The sequence below is a fragment of the Mauremys mutica genome, chromosome 1 (genome assembly GCF_020497125.1).
Source record: "Mauremys mutica isolate MM-2020 ecotype Southern chromosome 1, ASM2049712v1, whole genome shotgun sequence".
Taxonomy (NCBI): Eukaryota; Metazoa; Chordata; order Testudines; family Geoemydidae; genus Mauremys; species Mauremys mutica.
The window spans coordinates 94,365,725-94,392,045 of NC_059072.1; the positions used below are offsets into that span (position 1 = coordinate 94,365,725).

At 52.4% G+C, this 26,321-nt stretch overlaps 1 protein-coding gene across 1 annotated transcript; it reads left to right on the top strand.

The window, feature by feature from the left end:
* Positions 1 to 1,250: 1,250 nt before the first annotated feature.
* SUN2 (Sad1 and UNC84 domain containing 2) lies at positions 1,251 to 25,574 on the top strand. The gene is made up of 18 exons (XM_044985072.1): positions 1,251 to 1,455; positions 3,245 to 3,404; positions 4,426 to 4,616; positions 5,259 to 5,396; positions 5,798 to 5,893; positions 6,838 to 6,931; positions 7,326 to 7,396; positions 9,038 to 9,174; positions 9,788 to 9,997; positions 10,455 to 10,532; positions 11,716 to 11,759; positions 12,474 to 12,639; positions 13,046 to 13,273; positions 16,602 to 16,686; positions 17,139 to 17,254; positions 18,466 to 18,633; positions 19,591 to 19,683; positions 21,989 to 25,574. The coding sequence occupies exons 2-18, from the start codon at positions 3,280 to 3,282 to the stop codon at positions 22,100 to 22,102; spliced, it is 2,154 nt and encodes a 717-aa protein (XP_044841007.1). The 5' UTR covers positions 1,251 to 1,455; positions 3,245 to 3,279; the 3' UTR covers positions 22,103 to 25,574.
* The last annotated feature ends 747 nt before the right edge of the window (positions 25,575 to 26,321 follow it).

The window sequence follows — 26,321 nt, forward strand, 5'->3', positions numbered from 1 at the left end:
TGCTTTATTTGGTGGGAATTTATGTGAGGGGTGGAATATTCTGCTCTGTAATATGTGTACCAACTGGTGCAATATGGCCAACCCTGCACGTTCAAAAATCATGAGTCAGGCCCCAAAAATCATTAGACAACTTACAAATCATGGGGTTTAAAAATAATAAATTGTGAGTCTTTTCATTATTTGCATTGCCATAACACCTCCCGTCTTTGCCACAGACTTCCCATGTGACCATGGCCATGTCACTTAGCCTCTATGTGCCTGTTTCCCATCAGTACAAGGTGGATAATAGTACTTACCTATCTTGCAGGGTTATTGTGACGATACAGAAATTAAAATGACTGTGAGATCTCAGATACTATGGCAATGACGCCATATAAGTACCTTAGACAGACTGACTGCAGCACTTAGACTTAGACCTGGACCCCCACGTGCTAAGCGCTGTACAAACAGAACAAAAACACTGTCCTTGCCCCCAAAGAACTTGCAATCTAAGTATTTGCTTGCTTGCTTTTGAGCATTCACATTTTCAAGCTTACAAGCTCTAACAAGGACCAGAAATGTACTTTAAAACAAAGAAAAGGCTGAGAGTCTCACATCATCACAGGACCCCAGGAGCTAGGGCTTTAAGAAAACACACATAATAGTGCAAGACTCGCAATAAAATCACAAGAGCTGGCAACACAGCTGGGTATTGTTACCTTGGGGGAGGAATGGGTTGCTGCTTTGGCTTTGTAATAGAGGGAGAGCTGGGGTTACGTTCCCCTGTGTTCCAATCCAGATCGAACAGGAAAGCCAAGAAGCCATTGTTAGGCTGGGGATGGGGGGAAAGATGGTCCATTGTCACTGCAAGGCGGATACTTTGCTAAGTAGTAAGGGGAATGTGGATTAAAGCTAGAGCGCCATTGGCTTCCCGGGTCTGTGGGGCTGCTTAGCGATCGCCTAGTTTGCCCGCTCCTTGGGGCAGGGGCTATCCTGTTTGTGCAGCGCCGGGCACCCTGCAGCCTCGGGCTCTGGCCTGCGCGGGACTCCGCCGGGGAGCTCACGGGTTAATGGCCGCCCCCGGGCCGAGCTGGCTTCCCGCCGCCCGGGCCAATGACGGAGCCAAGCGGCGGGAAGGCGGGGCCCAGCCGGGGCCTTTGTGTTCGAACCGCCCAATGGGGGCGGCCGGCGGCGGGTGAGTGGCAGCCCCGGCCCGGCGGCTCGGGCAGCGTGTGGCAGTGACAGGCGCCCGCCCAGGCCGTGCTGCGCGCCGCGCCCGGAGCCAGCCGCGCTGCGCGGGGAGCCGAGGGGCCGCGCGCCCGGAGCTGCGCGGGGCCGAGCCGGGGCGCTGCCAGCGGCGCTCAGCGCCGCCCCGCGTGGGACACAAAAGGCGCCGACAGCGCGGCGGCTGGAGAGAGCAGCGGGGCGGGGAGCGGAGCGGAGCTGAGCCAGCGGCCTGGAGAGCGCCGCAGCCAGGTGACCGTGCACCCCTCGCCCCCGGCCGGGCTCGGCCACCCCCACCCCCACCCCCTCTCGCAGCGGGCAGCGCCTGGCTGGGTGCCGCGGAACGCACCGCTGCAGGAGGGGGGGGTCCCGGGCCGGGGAGACTCCGTGGAAACAGCAGCCCGGGAGGGGGGTTCCCAGTTTGCAAGTGACAGGCTCCCCCCTCCCCGAGACTTGCCCCCCCCCCGCCGGCCCGAGGGGGCTGCCCCTGGCACCCAGCTGGGGAAGGTGCAGCTGCTGCCTGAGCCGGAGTAGAATCCGGCTCCCGGTCCCCCTAGCTGGTCATGGGGCGTGAGGGCACCCAGGAAGTAGGAGTTGAGAGGGGCCATTTCTGCAAAGTGTTTGCTTTGACAAGGGGCCAAGTTTATCCCATGCGGGTAACTCTGTTGATCTCAGTGGCTGTTAGCCCAGGGCTGAAGGTGGCTCCTTAGCTGCATTTGAAGGATGCCTTGTGCTACTGCTGTTGGGATGCAATTAGTTTCCCCCTCCCTTTCCCCCAATGTATCTAGAAGGGAGGAGTTTGGAGGCAGGATGTGGAGGGGGAGGCACGCACACAACTGTCTGTGCTCTAGCAAGGTGTGGAAAGAGTCTGGGCAGGATGCGTCCACAGAGCGGGAGTTGCCAGGGCGTGGGTGGGAAGGAGCCAGATATGGAAGCATCTTGTGGAATTGTGCCAGGTCACAAGGGATTGGAAGTTGTTACTTTGTTCGATTTAACCCAGGCTTTGGCACAGTCCCTGTCCAGCAAGACAGCAGTTAACGTGAGGGGTTTGTGCCCATGTGGGTGGGCTCTTAGATTGGGGAATAAAGGGGAGGAGGAATTTACAACCCTATAAACTGTGGAACATAGTGGTGGATTTGGGCCAAGTATCTGCCCCCACGGCTGTGTCACGTTTTGGCTGGTGTGCTGCAGGGAGGCTGCTTTATAGAAACAGGTGCCAGGCAGGCACTTACATGGACGAAGCTTTGCTCATGTGGGCTTCTTTTTGCAGGGCATGTGTTCTTTTTCTGTCCACGAGACCTCTAGTCCCAGTCCGAGCCAAGCAGTTGGCGTGTGACATGCTGGAAGAAATAGGCTAGTGTCTGCCTGCTGGCTTGTGTAGAAGCTGAGCTAACTTGTTGTTGGAGCAGCCTGGGGCACTGGAAATGGAGGTCATGGGGAAGGCTGCAAGTGCTGCATCAGGCCAATTACTGGACTAGTGTTGATGCCCACCTGGCCCCCTATTGCTGCCAGTGCATCTCGGTCCTGACCCATGGCGTCCCTTGCCAAGTTAGCTTGGCTTTGGCTGAGCAGAGATTGCTCAGTCATGCTGAGCTGTTGGGTGGTGGTGTGAGGAGACTGGCTGAGATCCACTGAACTCTCCTCATTTTTGGCACGAGACAGGATTTGAAACCATGTTTGCAGGGGTGAGAGGCCAATGCAATAACCCTCGCCCCACCCCACCGTAGGAGACCGCCAACCCAGTCTGTTCTGAGCTGCTGCCTTTCAGGCTTTGCCCGTCCCCGCGACTCTCAGGTGATGCAACCCCTGAGACCCCAAATTCCAGTGACATCTCAGGGAGTGAGGCTGGGGGAGTGAGGATTGCATCTGTGCATTAGAGCATCTCCAAGGCCCTTTCCCCTGTCTGCCCCACTGCAGGACATCCCTTCCTCTCCCTCACAACTGAGTGCACATTCCTGGGCCTACCCCCTGCTCAACCCATTGCCAGCGCTAGGCAGTACCTCCGAGTTCTCACGCTCCCCCATCTCTGTCGCTCTCCCAGGTACCTTGTTGGGTGGTGATTGAGTCTCCTCTGTCATGTCCAGACGCAGCCAGCGCCTCGGGGCCACCCGCTATTACCAGGGTGATGATGATGGCAGCAGCAGTGGTGGCAGTTTGCTACTGGGTGGCCAGGAGCCCCCCTTTAGGGACAGTCCTAACAGGTAAGAGGGTGCAGGGTGGGGGGGGCCAGTATACGTCACCCCACCTGCAGCGGGGTTGCCAGGTTTGTCTGTAGCCCAACTTGAAAAAGGTGAGGAGTCATTTTGCCATAGTGTGAATTTCCACTCCTGAGCCCCAGGTCAGGAGTCACTGAGAGTCTGTCTGGAGCTCCTTACCCCATTCTGTCCCTGAGCGCTCCGCGCTCATCCTTAGAGAATCAGGGTAGTTAGGGTCTGCCCAGGGCACTGCATCCACTGGTGGTGAAAGGAGCATAAGAAAGAAGCTACTTTTCTGGCTTTATCAGCTGGATTTCCTTGCCGCACCCTCCCACGGCTGGCTCTGGGTAACCCCTGTGTGCCTCACAATCATCTTCCACCTTATTCCTCCCCAGCAGGAGCACAGCGCGCTCACTTGTCATGCATACTTTGGTATTTCCTGGCTTTGCCCTTGCCCTTGTACCACTGAGGGGGACTGCAATGATCAAAACGGGGGCGTAGGGGCCGGCTGTGCACAGTAACACAGAGCTGAGTTGTCCAGCTTGTGCTGGGAGGGCCCCGGTAGGGGTTATGGGTTGTTGTCAAACCGTCTTCCCCACCCCAGCAACCTCTCCTGATCGCAGACACCTTCCAGGAAAACCACAGCAGCTACAGAGGAAGCAGACAGGAAGCAGAGGGCAGGGTGTTCGCTTGAGGGTGGCAGCATGGTGCCTGTGATAGGCCAGAGGTGTGTGTGGAGGGAGGTGGCAGGGGACTGCCCCCAGCTGGGCTCTTATTTTGCAAGGATAGATGACAGCCGTTTACACTGTTTCAAATGTGCTGCCATGCTCTGGTTCTCTCCTCACTCAGGCTGGTTTCACTCCAGTGACTTCAGCAGTGGTGTGAGTGAGAGGAGGGCAGGCAGGGCCCCAGGCAATGTAAAGCCTGACCGGAAGCAAAGCTGGCTCTGGCTCTCCACTTCCCCCTTGTCACCCTGCACATGTACACGCGGCGTAGGAACGCTCTCTCATTTCCTTGCTCCGGGCAGGACTCTACGGAGGAAATCGAGCAGCATGAAGCGCCTCTCTCCAGCCCCCCACCTGGGACCTACCCCTGCCACCCAGACCTCCTACTACAGCGAGTCTGTGATCAGTGAGTCCTACCTGGGCAGCAGCAAGGGACTTGCTGGTGGGGGCAGCGCTGCCTTTGATGACCCACAGGACAGTGACTCCTACTGGGGTGAGTGCTGTCTCCCCTCGGTGCCAGCTGTACCCTGTCCTGTCACCCAGTGGGGCCCCAGCTCCTCTCCCTGCAGCAACCCTGCCCCCCATCCCCTTTGATGTGAAAGAAGAACATATTTAACTGAGTCCTGGGCTTCATCTCCAAACTGCTTCACCAATGGGACCCCAGACCTGCCTTAGAAGTGCCCCCTTTGCTGGGAGCAGGGGACACATAAGAGGGAATTGAGTCTTCTCAGCTCCGCTCCTCTCCCCTGGGCTGCGCAGGTTGCCAGTGACCTGAGTCAGTGGTCAGAAAACCATGCGCACACACACACCCCCGGCAATGGAGCAGCCCTGAGTGGAGCAACACAGCCCCACAGGGAAAGACTGTTGCCCTTCTCAGCCAGTACTGATGGGACACCAAGATTAGTCCAGGGGAATTATCAGGGTAGCAGGTATTGGGATTGCTGAAGACCACGGTAAGTGCATAGGGGTGGGCCTCCCTAGTACTGCGAGGGTAATTGGGCACACCCTGAGTCACCAGCATCGAGCACGTTACCCTACAGAATTCTGTCCCTTCCACCGGCCCATTGTGTGCCTGGGGAGGAAGAGCAAAGAGCGTGTTGGCTAGTATCTCAAGGGGACTCTGTTTCCCGGACAGGTGGGGAGCTCTCTGCGAGGAGGAGGAGAAGAGGCACAGGAGGTACGGAGTCCAGTAAAATCAATGGGTTGGCAGAGAGCAAGACTTATGACACCTATGCCTCTTCATCTGGCTACTCCTCTGAGGATGACTATGCAGGTAGGGGTGGCTCTGACACCCTGAAGGTGGCAGCAGCATGTGTAGCACGGTTGCCGGGGGAAGAGGCCTCCCAATAGAGACCCACTTAGGTCCTGGCTCCATTGCATGGGGAGAGAATAACCTCACAACCAGGGCAGGCAGTCATCATTCCAGGCTCACCTCAGGCCTGGCTCTGTGACCACAGAGAGGTTGGAGTGGGGTTTCCCCCCCCCCCTCACCTCAGGCCTGTCTCTGTGGCTGGGGGGAGAATAGTTAATATTCACTCACTAAGGCATCAGGGCTCCCCCACTGGATGCTAGAAATCCCACCCGCTATTCCAAAGCCAGTGAGTGAAGACATGAGACCTCACTTTTGTGATATATGGCCTTTTCTTCCTTCCTTCCTTCCTTCCTTCGCGTCAGGTCGCTCTTCCTTGGACCAGAACAGTGCTGGTTCTGGGTTCAGAAATGCCATCTCACGAGCAGGCTCTTTTCTCTGGCTGGTGGTCACTTCTCCAGGTAAGTGTGGGGCCGTCAGCGTTCTCTGGAGGCAGCATTCTTCCACGCACACTGACGCCTGCCACCCTCTATGCACACACATAGTCAAAGGGGTATTTTCTCATGTGCTGTTTTAAAAACAAAACAAAAAAACCATGCCCACTAAGGGACTGTGAAAGTTAGGAAAAGAGAGATGTGTGTGTGTTTTTAGGGGACCCGGTACCGGGGCAGGAATGAGGGCATTGTCACAGGTCCCAGGGCTGGAATAGCCAGAGTACTGAAGGCAAGTCTGCAGTCTGTGTCTTTGAGATGGATTATTCTTACTTATCATTTGTTTAGCACCATTGGTGTGCTTGGTCTTTGCAAACCCGAGAGGGGGAAAAAGCCTTTACATACCTCAAAGGACATTATAATGACATTTATTTCTATTGTGGTACAGTCCAGGGGGCCCATTAATACTATTTATTTATATTGTGCCTAGAGGACCAAGTCAGGGCTCAGGGCCCATTGTGCTAGGCGCTGTACAAACACACCACTAACAGACGGTCCCTGCTCCAAAGAATCGTTGCCCAGCACACTAGGTGCTGTACAGTCTAAATTAGATGGTGCTGCTGGGCTAGATCATGCAGCAGGTGAGCAGGGATGGTCAGCACTCTAGCAGAACAGAACTCATTCAGTGTAATGGTTTTCTTTCTTCAGGGAATTAATGCCTCCGGGAAGAAGTGCTTTTAAGGAGGGATGGGCACTTCTGTTTGTGCAGCACCTAGCACAAAGGGGTCCTGGTGCATGACCTTGGGCTCCTAGGTGCTATGGGGTCATAACAACAACAAAGGGTGAATAGCTTTTCTAAAGAGCAGGGAGAGGGCAAGAACTCTGGAGAAAGGAAGCAGGTGTGCTGGCCAGAGTGCGAGGAAGATATGAAAGGGGCATCTGACTGTTCTGATGCCGTATGTGGGTCTCTGCAGGCCGGATCTTTGGACTGTTATACTGGTGGATTGGAACCACGTGGTACCGCCTCACCACCGCAGCCTCTTTGCTGGACGTCTTTGTCTTAACAAGGTCAGTGTGGATTGGAACCAGAGACAGAGGGAAGCAGGTTGGTGTGGATCTGAACCTGGATCTGGACAGGGCAATGGACAGGTGGACGGTGTGGGGTGAGGAATACAAAGTCCCCACAGGGGAGGATCCCAGTGAGAGATTCGTGTGAAGGACCCTAGTAAAGCTGTGAGGACAAGGGTCAAGTTTTTTTTTTGTTTGTTTGTTTTTTCCTTGTGGCCAAAACTGACCATGGACCCAAGCTGGGCTGTGTGGGTTGAGATTCAGGGTGTAACTTGCTTCCAGAACTCCCCCTTCTCCGCTGCCTAGTACTGTCCAAGTGGATGCAGAAACTCCCTGGGCAAGAGGGCATGGGTAGCTGCACTGACATCTGTTCCTCATCCCCTCTGCTCTCCAGGCGCTATTCGGCTCTGAAGAAACTCTTTCTGCTCCTCCTGCTGCTGCTGCTCCTGGCTTCCATTGCTTATGGTGAGTCATCCCAGGCTCCCAAGCTGTTCTCCCCGCCCCCTTCTCTTATGCCCTGGACAGAGTGGCTCTAAGCTCAAGAAGACATCCTGAGCTCTCTGTGGCAATGCGATGATCCCGTGAGGTCACGGGAGAGCCCGCATCCCTCTGTGCTGTACATGTGTCCATATCCAAAGGCCCACTCCATAAGGCAGGTGCCAGCAAGCAGGAAATGCTTTCACAAAGGGTCAGGATGTTATGAGTTTGGCCCTGGCCCATGTAAATCCAGCATTAGCGCTATGCTTGGTAACCACTGTTTAATATTCTGAACCCAGCCCCTGGTCCCAATCCCCTGGACTGTGAGGGGATCCAGCTCCAGTTTCGAACACTACAGCTGACCCTTAACTCCAGAATGAGTGAAACCAAACCCTCCCATCCAGCCTCCCCTTGTAGCCCTTGGCTTTGTGTTCCCAATTTGTACTTTAATCATCAGAAATAAAACCAAACTGAATTCTTTAAGGTTCAAGCCTCCAGGGTGGTTCAGGTAATTTAATTTTGTGGAGGACTGTGAATGACATGAGTGATAAAATTAAAGACTATTTAATATCAAATAGTTAGTTAAAGAAAACAGGCATGCTCTGCCTTTATGCTCACATGCTAAGATGAAATGATGTATCCCGTGGTGATCAGTCCTGGATGAGAAGAATGGGTGTAATCCTTTCTCTGTACCTGGATGGTAGATGGGCACGCCAATGTAAAATTAGCGTGCTGTCCTTTGTATAATCACTTATAACAACACTCCATTAAGCCTGTCTTTTACCATATCTATATTTCCACCACCATAATTAAAATACCTTCTACTCCCTCACTGGCTATTTAATATTAGATTCGCCTTTAATTAATAGCTGCATAAATGCCATACCAATGACTAACCATATAGATAACATTTTCCAAAACAATAAAGTTTTATTTAAAACTGTTTTGAATAACAGCTAGGACCAAAACATGTTTTGCAACATGACGGGGAGGCTATTTTTAGGAGATTTTTTTTTTTTAAGCCTACTATGTTTCAGCACATTTCTGTATAACGTAAGCAAACAGTCTCGGTGGGCTACACCCTATAGCAGCAGTCCCTGAACTTTTTATGTCACCCCCCCCCTTACCTGTAATGGACTGCCCCCCCAGGAGCTGGGGCTGGGAACCAACCTAGGACCGGAGCAGAGCTGGGGGCAGAGCAGGGCTGGGTGGTGCTCCATTCCTGGCCCCTGTGGGGGCTGGCCTGGGCCCTGCTGCACCTCTGGGCACACCCCATAGTTTGGGGACCATTGCCCTATACCATCTGGGTCAGGAGCCAAATTCTATTGCTTTGTCCTAGCTTCAGCATATACAACACTGCAAGGGGGCTCTCTGCTGCCTCCTGTTGTGGTGATGGTCATTGCTGTGAACTGCATCAAAAATAATGTGTACCTGAATGAGAGGAGCCCACCTTACGGTCACTGTGGTGAAGTCACAAGGCCTATTGCTTGCTGTCTGTTCCCATCTGTGAGCAAACAGTCTCTGAAGCCTGCCTGGGCATTTCTAATGCACCTCCATTTGTGGTCTGTTGTACGCACCTCCCCCGCCCCCCCACACTTTAACCAACCAGTCCCTTTTTTGTGATGCCAGGTGCTTGGTATTTCTACCCCTTCGGATTCCCGATGCTCTACCCTGCCATGTTTTCTTGGGGAGCAGCAAAGCTTTCGCCCCCTGTTGCTGGGAAAGAGGAGGTGCTTAGAGCCGGGGATTCGTCTGCGTTATTTCGGGTGAGTGCCAGAGGGATCTGGGGTGAGGCGAGCTCCAGCATTTCTGCCCACCCCTCCTGCTAACGCACCTACTCCTTAAAATCTCCAGCAGCAGGGTTAGGCAGACTGAATGTGCCTGAGGGACTCCATCTCTAATCTTGACAGCAGCTCCCTCTTCATACCCTGAAAATGAAAGATGCGGGGACAAGGGAGACGTCTTTAGCCTCTGGGCCTGGATCATTTCCCACCTGTGTGCATACAGCCCCCTCTGCTAGCTGAGCAGAGGTGCCCCTTCAGTCTGAGATGGACGGGTGTACCTGCATGCGCACCACTGCCCTCTGCTGGGGTATGTCAGAGGTTCTCCCCTCTTATATAAGTTCCTTCCACTGGCTGAGTGGGGGGGCTGCCCTTCAAACATCTCAGCAGTCCAATCCTGCCTGGATTTGTGCGCACACCACTTGCCCCCTGGTGGAGAATGGAGGACATGCTTGTATCTATCCACTCCCTCTGCAGCCTGCACTGGCGGCTCACAGTTGGGTACAGAGTTGCCGGGACAGCTGGGTAAGGCTGCCAGTCCTACATCTGCCACTGTGTATTTTTTTTTCCTTTCTTTTTGCCACCCTGGCGGTAAAAGGCAGAGCAGCAAATCCTGTCTCGGTTTCAAAGTCTGGAGAAACGTTTCCAGACCCTAGAGGCGGAGGCGTCCCGGCTGGAGAAGCTGGAGCTCCAGAGAGGGGTGGCAGCCGGGGGAGGCCTGACACACGAGGCCACCCTGACGCTCCTGGAGGGGCTGGTGAGCCGTCGAGAGGCTGCACTGAAGGAGGACTTGGCCCTGCACGTCCAGGTAGGGGAGGTGGGGGCCTCTCCTGGGGAAACCTGGCCTGCTCCACCTACTTCTCCTTAAAGTCACAGCCGCCTCTTTCCTCCCCGTCCCCCTGGCCTGTTGCTGTGGGGTGGGAGAGGGGGGATCATAAGGCTGTTGTGGGGCTGGGGGTCAAGGTGGGTGGGTGGTGGGAAGGGCTGATGGTGGTTAAGTGGTAGGATTGGGGTCAAAGTGGGTGGATGAGGGTGGCATGAGTGGGGGTGGGGTTGGGTGTGTTCAGGTGAGGGTGGTGGGTACAGAGAGTATGATCTGGGGTGTGTGTTGTGTAGTGGGATAGGGTTGGGGCAGCTGGATTATGGCAGGTGTGCCATAAAGGTGGGGGGACAGCAGGTGTGGGGGAGAGGATGAATTGTGGGTGAGGTGGTGTATACAGTGGTGTATGTGCTGATCTTGCATCTGCTCACCTATCTCCCTGCAGAGCGAGCTAGATACCATCCAAGGCCAGCTGCAGAAGGATTTAAATGGGCGCCTGGAGAAGATTACTCAGGCATCTCAGGTAAACTGACCTGCCTCTTTAAAGCATGCAAGTACCAAAACCAGGGGTTGCTACAGTCCAGGAACTTTGCTCCTGTCCAAAAAGAGGTGTCACTATAGGGACCAACCGTGCTTAGGGAAGGAGGTGCATTTCACTTCAGTGCCTGCAGCCATGGGACTGCAAGCTCATAGGCTCCTGTAAGCTAAATGCAGTTGGACTAGATCAATTCTTGAATAAGGAGATCACCAAGGAAAACCCAGGTGCTGCAGGAAGTGCTGCTGGTGATGCAGCAGGATTTGCTCTTCCCTTGAATTAGCAGGTGTCCTGTGCTGCTGATGGAATCCTAAAACCCAGGCCCTGACCACTTGTGTGAGTGAGGATCTCATACCACTTTTCACAAGCGATGAGGTGTTGGCTCTGAAGAGCTTGTGTGTTCTAGGCACAGTCGTACGTTAACGCACAACAACGCCCTTCCTAAAAGGTGGCAAATTCAAAATATACAAGCAATACTTTTTCACACAATGTCTAACTAGACCGCGGAACGCACTGCCACAGGAAGTTGTTGAAGCCAAGAACTTAACAAGACTCAGAAAGAGATTTGACTCTTACATACTTGTAACAAGAACATCCAGAATTAGCATAATTAGGAACAAAAATGTTATAGGGGATACTAACCTCATGTTTCAGGTTTTCAGCCGGTCTCTGAGTATTAGAAACCAGGATGAGACCTAATGAGGGGGGCAGATTATCCCATGCATGCTGACTATGGAGTTCTTACACCTTCCTCTGAAGCGTCTGGTGCTGACCACTGTCACAGACAGGATACTGGGCTAGATGGACCTGGGGCAGGGCCAGATTAACCTTTTGTGGGTCCAGTGTCTGGACTGTGGCCCAGCCACCTACTCTGCCTGTGCTCCAACAGGAGGCCCCGCCCTTGCTTGGGCTCTTTCCCCAGAGCCACTTGCATGGGCCGCAGAGGGGGTGGATAGAAGCGAATGGGGCCAGGGCACAGGGATGTGGTGGGGGGCCTTCTGAGTGTGAGCACAGTGCAATTGGCACCATTTGTACACCCGGTACTGACCTGGGGTGTAATCCAGTCTGGCAATTCCTGTATTCCTATGTGAAGTTGTTAGACACCCTTCCCCACCCATGTGACCAATTTCATCCTGTCATGTTTGTTCCCTTTATACTACTGCTTTCACAGGACGTGGAGGCCCGGATGCTCCAGCTGAATTCAGAATGGCAAAGGTAATCCTGCCCATCTCTCGGGAACGCTTCATGTGTAGCCGTATAGTCATAACATGTCCTCAACCTGCTTGGGCTGATGAGATTTGTAAAGGAGACGGTAGTGGAAGGCGTCTGTTGGGATCCCGCAGGGATCGCTCTTAAGCCTGATCTGGAACCTGGGGCTCTTGGCTCATCTACGATACCAAACTGGGAGGGGTTTCAGATTCTGATGCGGTCTGGAAAACAGCAACAAACATGGGCAGGAACCAAGATGAGACTGGACTTAGAGACAAACAAATCAATATGTGGAGGGGAAAGAATCCAGCACACAGCTAGTGGGCGGGAGAGAGCGAAACCTGGAAAGCAGGGATGCCGAAAGGGAGGTGTCAGCAAGGCTCGGCAGCCTGGTCGATGTGCTCTTGCAGTTTTGAGATGGTGGCAGAGAAAGCCAGTGTGCTCTTTGGCTGCCTGTGCAAAGGCGGTGTGTCCTGGAGCAGGTAGACGGGAGTCCCTCTCTCTGTGGCTCTGCCAAGATGCCACCTAGAACATTTGTGCTCAGGTCGGGCACAGAAACCCCAGGAAGACACCAATACATTGCTGCTCTTCTCTAAACTGGAGGCGCCATGGGGTAGCTCGCTGCCTCCATGGCACCTAGGCTGCGTTCTGCTCATTTTACTTTTTTTTTTTTTTTCTTCTCCCCTTCCCCCCCCCCCCTTTTTTTTTTTTTCTCTGTAGCTCGACACAAGAGGGCCTGCAGGGGAGCTTTCGGCAGGAGATGGGCAGGCTGGAGGCACAGCTGGCAGGCCTGAGGAAGGAGCTCGCACTCCTGGCATCTGACCAGCAGGCGGTGGTGAAGCACGTGGAGTCACTCCCGGGACAAATCAAGGGAGTGCGGGAGGACGTGAGTCTCAGACCCCAGCCCGTCCCCTTAACGGAAGTCTCATTTTTCCCATTCTCTGTTAAACTGCGATGTGGGAATGTCTGGGTGATGCAGGACTGTGTGGTCTCACCATATGCTAGGCACCTCTGGGTTGATTTTTCCCCTCCCCTCCCCCGTCTCCTCACGAACTGGACACTTCCAGGAGGGGTGACCTTTTCTTCTGCCACAACCTGGGCACTGTTAGGGGTGGTCCTCACGTATCCGGTATCATCCAGGAATGGAGGCTTCCCCACACGTAAAGGTCTGTAGGCCAGACTCCTAGAGCCCTTCTGTGGTGTTGCTCTGCCCACACGCTCTCCATTGTTTGTCATGCTCTGTGGTGCAGACTCCCTCTCCTGGGCTGAGCTCTTTCCCTTGGTGGTTTCAGGTGGAAGCGCAGTTCCCCCGGTGGATCAGCCAGTTCCTATCGCAGCCTGGGGAGGATGGAGTGGGCAGCCTGGTTCTCCAGCGTGAGGAGCTACAGGATCAGCTCCAGAAGCTGGAGCGCAAAATCCTCGCCAGAGTCTCTGAGAACCAGAGGGTGTCTGCGCGGGATGCCACGGCTAGCATTGGGGTAGTGCTGCAGCAGGAGGGAGTCACAGGTGTGACCGAAGAGGTGAGGCCTTGCCTGCTCAGCAGCTTCCCCTGAGTAACTTACTTGGCTTGGGGGTTGTGGCATGGGACTCGAGTGTCAAAGCAGCATCAGCCTGTTTGAGTGTGTCGGGCTGTCTGTACATGTGTGCAGACGGGCAGGCCAGCCCTGACACCCTTACACACTTGCATACATGGGGCGTGTCAGGGCATGTGTGTGACAGGCCGGGGCGCCACATGTGTGTGTGCTCATGGTTTGGTGTGATGGGTGCAGTGTGTGTGTGGCCGAGCTGCTGTCCCTAGCATGCACACAGGTGTGTATATGCCAAACCTGCATGTGTGGCTATGTGCCAGAGCAGGTGGGGCTGTGAGGATCAGGGGTTTAGGGCGTCATACATTTTCTATGACCTATTTATTGCTTTTTTCTTACTCCCAGAGCCCTGACAGTAAATTGGGTTGGGGTTGCCAGGGACTTGCTTTGGTTGTTTGTAAATCACAAAACTGATAAACATTTTATTAAACCCTCATAGAGAAAATGAGGAGGCAGGGTGTGGAGTCAAGTCACTTATAGCCTGAGTTTTTTCAGAGGTGCTGAGAGTTTGCAAACCCCGCACTGAAGTCACTGAGTAGTGAGGGCTTGCCACCTTTGATAATCAGACAATGAAAACGCAAAACACTTAAATAATCTTTATATAAGAGGAAGGATGAGCTTGTGGTTCAGGCAGTGGATTGGGACTTGGGAGATCTGGACTCAGTTCCTAGCTCTGCTACTGACTCCACCTGTAACCTTTTAATTATTTCATCTCTTTGTGCCTCAGTTCCCCCTCTGTAACATGCAGATGATATTCCCTTTCCCACACCCTTTTTCTGTCTTGTCCATTTATGCTGTAAAGTCTTTGGGGCAGGCATTGCCTTGCTATCCGGGCCGGATTAATTCTCCTGTGGGCTTGCACCTGTTGGATACAGGGGCCCCACAAAAATCTAAGTCTTTCCTAATTTAAAAAAAACCTATCACAATTATGGCATCGAGGCTATTAACGCTATACAAAACTTGCCTTTTAATTAACACAAAGCCTTTCTGTGGTAACATTTCAGTTTTAAAACATGTAGAATATAGTTAATTCAAAATAGCCTACTTCTTACCTTAGAGCAGCTGTTCTATTAGTTGCTTTCTGGGAGGGAGTTTGCCCCAGGTCAGGATCCCCTCCTGCACCCAGAGGGTTGGGGTGCAGGAGAGGGTGCGAGGTGTAGGCTCCAGCCAGGAGGCGCTTACCGCAGGTGGCTCCTGGCTGGTGGCGCAGCAGGGCTCAGGCAGGCTGCCTGCCGTGGCCCCACACTGCTCCTGGAAGCAGCTGGCTGCTGGCCCGTTTCTGCATGCCCTGGGGGGAGGGGGATTGTGTCTCCGTGTGCTGCCCGTGCCTGCAAGCGCCACCCCTGCAGCTCCCATTGGCTGGTTCCCAACCAATGGGAACTGTGGGGACAGTGTGGGGGTGGGGGACGGGCACAGCGCATGGAGCCACTTCCTCTGCTAGGGGCTGCAGAGACATGCCAGCAGCTGACAACTTCCAGGAGCGGTGTGGGACCACGGCAGGCAGGCAGCCTGCCTGAGCGCCCTGTTGCGCCACGGAACTTTTAGCTGCCTGGAGATCGCGGTCAACTGGCAGAGGGTCCAGGATTGACTAGTTGATTGCGATCGATGGGTTAGTGACTACTGAATTGTATATAATAATTTATTTTTGCAGGACCCCCCCCCTTAGCCCGAGGCCCTGGACTGCTGCCCCTAAAGCCCCTGCGTTAATCCAGCCCTGCTTGCTATGTGTGTATATAACACCTAGCATAATGGGGGGCGGGGCGCAGGCTCAGCTGGTGTCTGGAAGTGCTAGTGTAATACAAATAATTTAATAACAAATAGAGAAGGAATAAGAGTTTTTTTTAAAAAAATTACAAATAAAGGGAAAAGCCCTGGTTTGAAAGTCTTTTTTAAATAGTATCATATGTCTCTGGGGGGAGAAAAAAGAGTCCATTTTAGGTGGTAGCTCTTAGGTTGTGGTGTTTAAAGTTCCATGCTGTTTGTTAAAGCAAATGCACACAAAAAGAGGAGATAGGAGAATGCAGCTGCTGCCCCCTCTTGTGCTTACAGATCAGTTGGTGAAAGAGAACATGCGGGAACCTAAGGGCTAGTCTACACTGGGAATACTAGAGTGCTGCCACGGCAGCGCTTTAACATGGCTTGTGTGGTCGTGGCAGAGCGTTGGGAGAGAGCTCTCCCAGCACTCTAAAAAGCCCTCCTCCACGAGGGGCGTAGCTACCAGCTCTGGGAGTGCAGCTCCCAGCGCTGGTGCACTGGCTACACTGGCATTTTACAGCACTGAAACTTGCAGCTCTCAAGAGGGTGTTTTTTCACACCCTTGATTGAAAGAGTTGCAGCACTGTAAAGTGCCAGTGTAGACAAGCCCTTAGGGTCACATCTCTGGAGGGGCTCAGGACCCAGCCATGGTTGATGGGAGGGGTCTCGCTTAGATCTGTGGGGGGGGGGGGTGGTTTTTTTTTGTTTTTGTTTTTGTTTGTTTTTGTTTTTTTTTTTTTTTTTGCCTGGTCTGGCCAGCACATCTTACAGGATCAGGAGAAAGGAAGCCCAGCAGTGTGGTGGTAATTTCCCGGCATGCCCCGGTGATAACCATAATGGTTATGCTGGTGATGTGGTTACTGGGCACCCTGCCACTGTGGATAAGCTGTCAGGGTATCCCCGAAAGAGACCTGTTTGAAAGGGACGAGGTCCCCACGCTATCACGGTTCTTGAGCCATAACAAGGCAATACTGGCTCGTGTTTTTAGATGCTGTCTCTCATTTTAAGGAGATTCTGGTCTGTGGCTGTAACAATTCAGTGGCCTCATCTGAAGCCCATAATCAGCAGTTCCTTTAGTTCCAACAAACATTGTTCACATCACTTCTGTTCTGTGACTTCTTTCAGTGGTTTTAGACACCGTGCTTGGGGTGCAAATGGCTTCCCTGCCACCTTTCGCCTTCTTGGGCAAGTCGGCGTTTCAACCAATGGCAGAGTTCAACCCGTGTGTGTGTGTGTGTGTGTGTGTGTGTGTGTGTGTGTGTGTGTAAATGCGTGTACATAGGGACAAATGTATGTGGCAGGGGTTTGCGTGTGATGGGCTGCACGTTTTGTACCTCACTTGCATGTGCTGACCATTGTGCATGTTGGTGTGTGCACGCAGAGGCTACACCTACGGATGTGCACGTGGGTGTGTATTGGGATTGTGTGTGTGTGTGCATGTGTGTGTGATCAGTTTGTCTCCAGCCTTTGCATTCAGCTCTGTTGTGTTCTCTACTCCTTGTTGCAGCAAGTGCACCTCATTGTGAACCAAGCTCTGAAGCGCTACAGCGAGGATCGCACGGGAATGGTTGATTATGCCCTTGAATCAGGGGGTAAGTGAATCAGTGGCCGCCTCGCCTCCCTCCTCCAATGGCCTCAAAGTACCGAAAGGGGGTGTCAGACTGAAGACAGCAAGTCCTGACAGCTTAGCGCATAGCCAGGCACCTGGGCATACGAAGAGGGAGGGTATTGGACTGGCTCTCACGCATGCAGAGCATGACAGTGGGACTCAGCTGGCCAGCCCAGCCTCACCAGGCGAGAGTCTGTGTATAGCACAGCACCCTATGGTTAGAAGGGGAGTTCAGCCCTGCCCATAGGATGGTTCTTGTCTATCGCCCTGTGAGCTGAGCTGGAATATCTCCTCCCTGCCCTGTACATTATGCTCTGTTTGGTAGCTTCCCCTCCCCAAGTGAGACCATAGTTAGATATACAGAGAGGGCATAACTTTTGTCACCTGGCGAGGATGCTGTGATCTCACGTGTTCTTGTTTCCCTTTCAATCCCAGGGGCCAGTGTTATTAGCACCCGGTGCTCAGAAACCTACGAGACAAAGACGGCACTGCTGAGTCTGTTTGGGATCCCCCTGTGGTACCATTCTCAGTCTCCACGGGTTATCCTGCAGGTAGGCACCAAGCTGAGTAGAGAGGTGTCCGTATTTCCCCCTGTGAACTGAGCTGGAACTTCCTGCCACTGTGGACTATTTCCCTGTCTGTTGCCCCAGCGTGAGCCCAGCTGGATAGTTCTCATAACACCTCCCTTGACCTCCTGATTTAGCTAATTCCTCATTGGTGCTCAGACTGCCATCACATCACCCGTGACTCATCTCCTCTCCTGTCGCTACAGTGTCTCCCGTGCTCTGAAGTCACACTTCCTCCATTTCATTCCCTTTCTCTGGGTTCACACGGTGTAACGATCAGATCTGAACATGGGGGGGATAGGGATGCCTCCCTGACACCTTGTGCTACACAAGATGCCTGTCCTGGCGTGAGGAAGGATGAACATGGGAGTTAGGTGTGCCGTTTGTCACCTGATCTTACCTTTGCTGTGATCACAGCTGGGTCCTCAAACTCTGGTTCTTGGTATGCACCCACTGACCTCATTTGTGGCTTTAATTCAAAAATCAGGCTGTGAATGTCCTCGGAATTGCCATAGCAGACCAGGCCCATGCTCCTTCCAGCCCACTGTCCTGGCCCTGACAGCGTCCAATGCCAGATCCTCCAGAGAGAGGTGTAAAAAGCACCATGTCTGAATGCAATGCTGTAACCAGGGGAAGACCTTTCTTCCTCATCCCAGCTAGTGAGCTCTTTGTCACGAAGCCTGAGGGCTGACAGCACTTGTAATTGTTAACAGAGCTAGCTAGTGTCACTGCAGATGCTGCACCACTTTCTCTGTGGCAGTCAGGTTCTGGGTCAGCTCCTTTGAGTCATTCTGCCAGCTGAGGATAGGCCAAACTCTCTCCTGCCCCTGATCCAGAACCAGCCCTAGGGGCACGTCTATGTCTTCATCCCCACAGTAACAGTGGGTTTCACACCAGTCCAGGCTTACGGTGACTCCTTTGCAACATCTTAGAGGTAACTTTGTGCCACTGCAGTGGGGCAAAGTGACCTGGGGGTGGGCTGAACATCAGACCGAACATTTTCTTGGTGTCTTGCACTGTGGTGTGTTTAACAGCTGCCACGTTGAATTCCAGAGGTGGCTGCACTTCCCAAGAGGGTGAGGGATCCCAGTATAGCAGCTTGTAAAGTGCTTTGGTCGAAAGGGCCTAGGGAACTGCATGTATTGATGATTATTACGGTTACCTAAAGCTGGATTGGTTTTGTGTTTTGTGTGTAGCCGGATGTTAACCCTGGGAATTGCTGGGCGTTCCGTGGATCTCAGGGCTTTGCTGTTATCCGTCTGTCCAGCCACATTCGCCCCACTGCTGTGACTCTGGAGCATGTCCCAAAAGCCCTCTCGCCCCGGGACACCATCCCCAGTGCACCCAAGGACTTTGCCATCTTTGTGAGTGTTTCTCTGCACAGAAATGGGAGGTAGAGGAGGAAAAGTCTGTGTATGGGAAGGGGACACGGGTGGTCTTGCGATCTTGCCATTCTTAATCACCCTCCAGTATTGGAGATGAGGATGTTTCCTTGCCTCAGAGATTGTCTCCCTATGGGGGTGCAGCAGGTGGCTGCTGTGTTAAGTCAAGGGACGGAGTGTTGCGGAGCAGGGTGAGATGGGGAACATGGGGAGGGGATATCCTGTGGAAGGAGTCAAGGTGAGCTAGAGGTTTAGTTCATGGGAGGAGGAAATGTGTTGGGCAGGGGGTATATTGGGGAGAGGAGGACGGAGACTGAGTACCTGAGGGAGGAGATGATGTACGAGGGGAGAGGGAATGGAGTACATGGGGGGGGGGGGAAGTGGGGGAGGAGGGAAGGGAGGGGTTGACAGGGGATCCATATGATGTGGGGACATTTTAGGGGGGAGGGAGGCAATGGCTGGGGGTACATGGGGAGGGGGTGGTTTGTGGGGAGGCGGGTGGGATGGGTATATGGTCGAGGGTGAGGGTACAAGGGGAGGGAAGGGCTGTGGATGTGTAAGTCTCAGCAATAGGAGCTGGAACTAGGGATGCTGCTGCACCCCCTGATTTGAAGTGGTTTCCATCGTATCCAGGGTTTACAGTTTGGTTCGGTGGCTCTCAGCACCCACACTGTACAAATTGTTCCAGCACCCCTGCACACAGCCTTGTTCCCCCCCCCCCCCACTGCTCCTGCGTGTTCCCTGTCCTCTCACTGCCCTGTTTGTTTACTTTGGCATGGGAGAGCAGGAGTGGAGTTTAACTGCACTTGTCTCTGTCTCCCTCTGGGCACTCTGATCATCCCACATTCCTCCTCTCTCTCTCTCTCTCTCTCTCTCTCTCTCTCTGCTTCCTCATCACTCCACCCTCCCTTTCTACCCCCCTTTCACTTGGTCTCACAGGGTCTGGACGAAGAAGGACAGCAAGAGGGCATCGTTCTCGGACAGTTCACCTACGACCAGGATGGGGATCCCATCCAGACGTTCCGCTTGGAGGTACGGAGGAGGAGTGGTAGGGCCCCAGGGAGCTCCCTGGATACTGAGCCAAGGAGAAAAGTCCAGAGAGCCCCGCACCTCTAGTATTTAGAAGCCAGCTGAAGTGTCCTCACACAGGCTGTGCCCCTGCCAATGCCGTTACCTCTGCTGTGCCAGGGTCTCTGCCTGGAGCTCTTTGGACGGGGTGGTTTGGCCTAGTGCATTCCCAAGATGGGCCCATTGCTGGCCACTGTTTGAGGTACAGTAGGATGCAAGGATAGGTGGGCTAATGGCCTGATCCAGTGCAACAGGAGCAGGGAGACTGGATTAGACAGTGCGGCATGTGAACTACAGGATGTTTTGGCTACTGACTCTGGAGGAAGCCCCCCTCCCCGGTGATGCTGCCCAGGGGTTCCCAGGGTTATGAGGCTCCTTGCCACTATCTGCCCTTAGCGAGAAGCCGTCTTGTCTGTGCCTGCTGTGCTTCAGCTCCCTGACACCAGCAGCCTTGGGCCCACAAGCATGGACTTCCAGGTCCTCTCTGCAGGCTAGTGCTCAGTGCGTTCCCTGCAGTATCCAGGCCCTGTCACTGGACACTCTCAGTAATAACCAGGTTTGCTGTACCAAAGAGACTGTGTACACACAGCTTGACTGGCCCACGTCCTTGATGATAACACAGTACTGGAATCTACTTACAGTGAAAACAAATATCTTTATTTACAAAAATTAAGATTGAAGAGAGAGTGAGCAAGGATATTAAGAACAGATTAACACGCTTCTTAGTGTTACCTGAACTCTGATGGGCTAAAATCCTTGTCTAAAACAATTCTTCACCTAAAGCAACCTCGCAGCATCACTAGCCCACAATCCAACTTTCTTGAATGCAAAAAGCGCTGTCCTTTTTGCTTCCTTGGTGAAGGATGACAAAATGTCTTGTTTCTCCTTCTATTTCCCCAAACTCATTGTTTTCTCCCCCAAGGACAGGATAACTCCTGTGGTTCCCTTCCTTGGGTGTTGGCTCCAAGGTATCTTCTCATACTCCTGTTTGAGTTCCATTCCCCTCCCCCACCACCTATTTTTCTTGTTGACTTTCATATGTAAGTAAATAGGGTTTCCACTGCATTGGCTTTCCATTGCTTGATTTCCGTCGCAGGCAAGGATAGGTGAATAGACACGCTTTGTCTAGCAGAAAACCTGTCTGTCTGCTCTGCCTGGTGGCAAACTTTAAAACATAATTTCAGTATGTATATGTAACTTCTTAAATATCATCAGTACATACATTTTACTATGCTATTAATGACCAGTAAGTTACCAGCTTTCATTTGAGACCTTACAAGACACTATTTATGGATAAATGAATACCATGAAGGCAGTGTGTTACGTGTAGGGGGGTTTGTCAGGCCTTGCTCTCACAGGAGTTGCTGTCACAGAACAGTGAACTCTTTGCCAGTTGGTGTGGAGGGGGTCTGAAGGTCACACTGACCCAGACCCCTGGCTGGGCTGGGCTTAGTTAGAGAGGTGATTTTCTTTTTGGGAAGGCCCTTTGGACTTGAATGGATAATGCTGTAACCTCTTAATAGGTTTCTTTCTGAGCTGTCCTGTAGAACTGAATAGCAAATTCTCCTCCTGCTGTAGAATTCTACAGGAAGGATCCAAAGCCTACAGAGAGGTTCTCATTCTCTGATACCAATGGCCAGACCCTCCACCCCACTCTGTTTGCACTGCTCTGATGACACAAAGCAGCTCTAAAGCTGGCTTAGCCACCCTTGGGGATTCCCCCTGCATAGGGGACCCCTTGGCTGGTGTAGAATCACTGTTGTGGCTCCTATGCCCCACCCCATTTTTGGTCTCCCTGGCATGGGGGTGTGGCCTGGGAGAAGGGTCCTGGTGGTGACTTCTGTATCTGGCTGACCCATGCGAGGCTGGGGCATATTTGCATCTAGATGATCCCTGGTTGCTGGGACAGTCTGGGGAGACCACTGGATAGGACTAATGCGGCCCCTGGATCCTGGTTCTGCAGAGATGGCTTAAAGCTACTTCTGTCCCAACCCTTTCCCCTCTGGTCTTGTGCCAAGCATGGCTTTGCGAGACCAGAGGATCTGGCCCATTTAAGTTTGTAGAGTACTTTGTATAGGACCCTATTGTTTCTTTCCCTATTAAATTCTGAGGGTGAATAGGAACTCTCCAGGATGTGTGAGAGTAAAGACCCCTCCTAAAATCAGTGAGGAATCTGTGGGGAATGGGGGCTGACTCTTGCCTAGAAATGGTGTCTCTTTCTGCAGAGAGCGACCCAGACTATGAAATGTCTCCTTTCTTCCTTGCCCAGGGTGAAGATGTGGGCACGTTCCAGGTGGTGGAGCTACGGATTCTGAGCAACTGGGGTCACCCGGAGTACACCTGCATCTATCGCTTCCGTGTGCACGGGGAGCCGGTCCACTAACCCCTCCCTGGCTCTCCCCTGCCCCCAGCTGGCTACCTCAGGTTCTGCGCTGGCCGCAAGCGACAACCATGGCAGAGAGAGGTTGTCTCCAGAGAGAATGGCAAGCCGGTTAAGGAAATTCTTCTTTTTCCCGCTTCTCTCAAGTCCCAGGGTGGGAGAGGTGAGGGAATGACCACCCTTGGCAAACCTAGTCCCCCATATGCTTTTCTGTGCTGCCACTTCCAGAGGGAAGAGTTTGTATTGAGTGGGGGGAGGGGGAGGGAGAGGGATTTTAGGGTTCAGAAGGTGGTGTGATGGGAAATGAGGCTGTGATCCAGGTCAGGCCAGACATCTTTAACTTTTTTTTTTTTAATTTTATTTTTCAATGAGTCTTTCTTTGCAGTCCAGACCCTTCCCCACCTCCCTCTTCCCAGCCCCATCCCTTCCAGATGTTAAAGAAGACTATAGCATAGTGTCCAAGTTTTATGAACAAACTTATTATTGTACAGTGGGGTGAAGGTTTGATCTATTTATGGCATCGTTGGCTGGGTAGGCGCCATCTGAATGTCAGAGAGGGTGGGCACATGACCAAATAATTTTGCACTATTGCCCGTTTCCTTCCATTATTGGATCAGTAGTTTGTTTTAGTTAGATCCAGTGGCTAGCTTGCCATGGGTTGAATTTGGATCTCATGACCCTGGAAAGTAGCCAACAGGCATATTAGCAGAGGCAAATAATGAGGACACAAAGACCTGTATTAAAGGGTTAATATATAAACAAAAGACTGAGGTTTTAGTCCTTGAGGGAGAAGATAATCTAGTCTCCCTGAGATTGTAAAACAGCCTCAACAATGCAAACCTTCCACTCAGGTCAGTGTATTACACAGTCATCAAGAAACACCTTCCCTTCCAGCGCAGCTGAGTGCTATTGGATTTCACCAATATGCGAGGCTGTGGCCAGAGAGGGAGAGGGTCCTGTATTATTCACACACACGTGTGTGTGTGTGTGTGTGTGTGTGTGTGTGTGTGTGGTGTTCTCACATGTAAATCCCCCAATTAGTGCTAAACATTCACAAGTCAAAATGTCTGTGTAGATGTCCTTTAAAACTCTTTTTCCCCCCAACACTGTTTTTAGTAATAATGAAGGATGTACTTTTCCATGCAACGTATAATTAACCTATAGAACTTTGTACCACAAAGGATACCACTGAGGCAAATCACTTAGATTAATAAAGGGCTAGCCACTTAGAGTAGCACTAACTAGAGTGAAATGGCCAGGGCTATTTAATCCTCAGGCTTTGAGATGTGAACTGATCAGTAGCTAGGTTCAGGAGAAAATTTCCCTCCATGGGTGCTGCATGATCTGATGCCATGGCCCACAGTTAGAGACAGGGTACTAGGCTCAACGGGCCAGTGGTCTAGTAGCCTGCCTGCTTTGCTTTTGGAAAACCCTAGTCAAAATTATAACCGTCTGTGGTGGGTGTAAAAAATATATAATTACACCCCCACTGGTTTATGTACATCTGTATATAAGCAACTGTACATAGGGGGGTAGAGTCTAGGCTGTAGTTATCCAGACACACGGGGTTTGTTTATGGGGACTCAAGGCAGATATGAGAGTATTTGTGTGATCACGGGAAGTGGCACCAACCCTGCAGGATAATGGGGGATACGAGACAATATTATACAAGCTTTGGGGATAAGGGGATGACGACCCTGACAGCTCTGATGTGGGGTGAGGGTGGGGAAAGACAGCAGGCCGAGCAGAGGGTGTGGTGCCAAGGCTGGCTGAAGGGTGTTGTGACACACAGCTTGTGGGGGCTCACTGGAAGTAGGGGTGGTGAGGTAAGCCGGTGCAGCTTGGTTCAGATCAGTAAGGACCCTGCTGCCGGGCCTGCAAGGGAGAGTAGTAATGGTGGTAGCAGTGGTTCCAGGATGGGGCTTGTGGCTGAAGCTGGGACTGGCCTTTTCCCTCAGGGGAAGATTGGGCAGGTCTGTGTCACAGCTGCCATCCTGGGCTGAGGCAGTGTATGGGGACGGGTGGGCAGGGAGGGGCTGACAGCTACCCCTTCCCATGGATTTATTTGGGAGCAGGGAGACAGCACCAAGGTGGGAAAGGCCCCTCCCCCAGATTTGAGCCACAGAGACCTCCCCCAGGCTGGTAGTGTTGTTCCCAGCTGGTAAGAGGAGGAGGGGAGAGGGACCTGTGAACAGGCTGGCTGGAGCCTTATAGTGGGTGTGGTGGTGAGAATATCAGCTTTGAGCCACAGGACAGAGTAGGAGCTCATATCAGTGGCCTTGAGAAGGTAACATGGCTGCTCAGAGAAGGGTTGTCTCTCTCTCTCTCTCTCTCTCTCTCTCTCTCTCTAGGTTTTGGCCAGCACGCTCTGTTCTTACTTCAGCTTATGTTTTTAATTGGTTTTTACGTATCCATATTTGTCTTCACTTTATCTGAAAGAAAAGCTAAGGGCTCACTTTGTATCAGCCCCATTTGAGGCTGGCACCCCTCGAGTCAGATTGGGGCTGTGAGCTGTGGAGAGTACTGAGCACTGATTTTTGCCAGGTTGTCTCCAAAACCTGTTGAAGTCTAGTAGGGCTGGGATGGTGTGAAGGGGACTCCCTTCCACAGCTGGCAATGGGCTTTTTCTGGCCCACGTGTCTTGCCTTAAATCAGCCGGAGAAGTCAAGCAGTGCATGTCCTCTTGGTCTGCTCCTCCATTGCCTCATCAAGCATGTGGCTCTGATCCATATGCCCATAGGGATAAGGGTGGGACAGCACCTCCCTTTGGAATCAATCACCATGACTCCTAAATTAGCTGCAGGGGGTGGTGACTGGGTGACAAATGGCTCCTACACCAGATGCTGATTGCCCCATGGAAGTGCATGTCCCAGTCCCTAGAACTCAGCATCCACCTGCAAGGAACTTGGACTGGCAATTGAAGATGGGTTGACCAGGGCTTTACAAGCCCCTAGGAGCAGTGGACCTAGCCTCTGGTGCTGCTTTAAAATCTGACTACTGAACCAACCCTCCCCCAACATCTAGGCATGTTGGAACAGTGGTGAAAGGAGAAAAGGATCATTAACTTTTCCTGTGCTCCAGGACCAGCTGTCAAATTGTAGGGCAGAGGGTGTTTAAAATTGCTGCTTCAACTGCAGCCCTGCCTCTTATCAATATGCCAGGTAATCATGGTACTAGATACAGATGAGTACAGCAAGGTGGTAATAAGTGGGGAAACATCTGCTAAGGCAGAGCTTCTCTGTTTACTCCCCTTGAGCTGCCTCACTTATCCCCCCTCTCTCTTTCTCTGTGTGTGTACCAGGAAAGTGTTATAAATTAACCTTAAGCAAACCAAGCTGGGCACAGGCAGATTAATCTGTATTTAATTCTGTAGCCTATTGCAAATGCTGCACTGTTTTGTTTGTTTTTTTATCTACAGACTGTAATTTATGCCTATGCAAAAAAATCCAAGACAATAAATTATGTCAAAACAGTTGAGATTTGTAGACATTCCTCTGATGTGTTTGCAATTGGGGAGGATGGGGGCAGAGCTTGGACAGAACTCATTTTCCACTGGGAGTAGAGAGGAAGAGACAGAGCTAGATCAGGGGTAGTCAACCTATGGCACGGGTGCCGAAGGCAGCATGCGAGCTGATTTTCAGTGGCACTCACACTACCCAGGTCCTGGCCACTGGTCCAGGGGGCTCTGCATTTTAATTTAATTTTAAATGAAGCTTCTTAAGCATTTAAAAAACCTTATTTACTTTACATACAACAATAGTTTAGTTGTGTATATTATAGAAAGAGACCTTCTAAAAACGTTAAAATGTATTACTGGCACCTGAAACCTTAAATCAGAGTGAATAAATGAAGACTCGGCACAGCACTTCTGAAAGGCTGCCGACTGCTGAGCTAGATTCACAAGGAGGACTAAAGCCTTGTTGCAGCACTTGACTTGAGGCCCTGCCACCACAGGCACCAACTTTTGTTGGTGCTGGTGGGTGCTTGTGCCACCCCTGGCCCTGACTCCACCCCCTCCCTGCCCCTATTGGATCCCTCCCCAAATCCCTGCCCTAGCCCCGCCTCTTCCCCAAGTGCTGCATTCCTCCTCCAGGCTTGCTGTGTGAAACAGCTGTTTCACAGTGCAAGCGCTGGGAGGGAGGGGGGAGAAGCAGGATGCTGGGGCCAGCTCAGGGGAGGAGGGGGAGCAGGGGCAGAGGCAGAGGTGAGCTGGGGCAGGGTG

Coding starts and splice junctions, on each gene's coding strand:
- SUN2 (XM_044985072.1), top strand. CDS start 3,280: ATGTCCAGACGCAGCCAGCGCCTCGGGGCCACCCGCTATTACCAGGGT. Junction 9,998..10,454: donor ACTTGGCCCTGCACGTCCAG/GTAGGGGAGGTG, acceptor ATCTCCCTGCAG/AGCGAGCTAGATACCATCCA. Junction 19,684..21,988: donor TCCAGACGTTCCGCTTGGAG/GTACGGAGGAGG, acceptor TTCCTTGCCCAG/GGTGAAGATGTGGGCACGTT.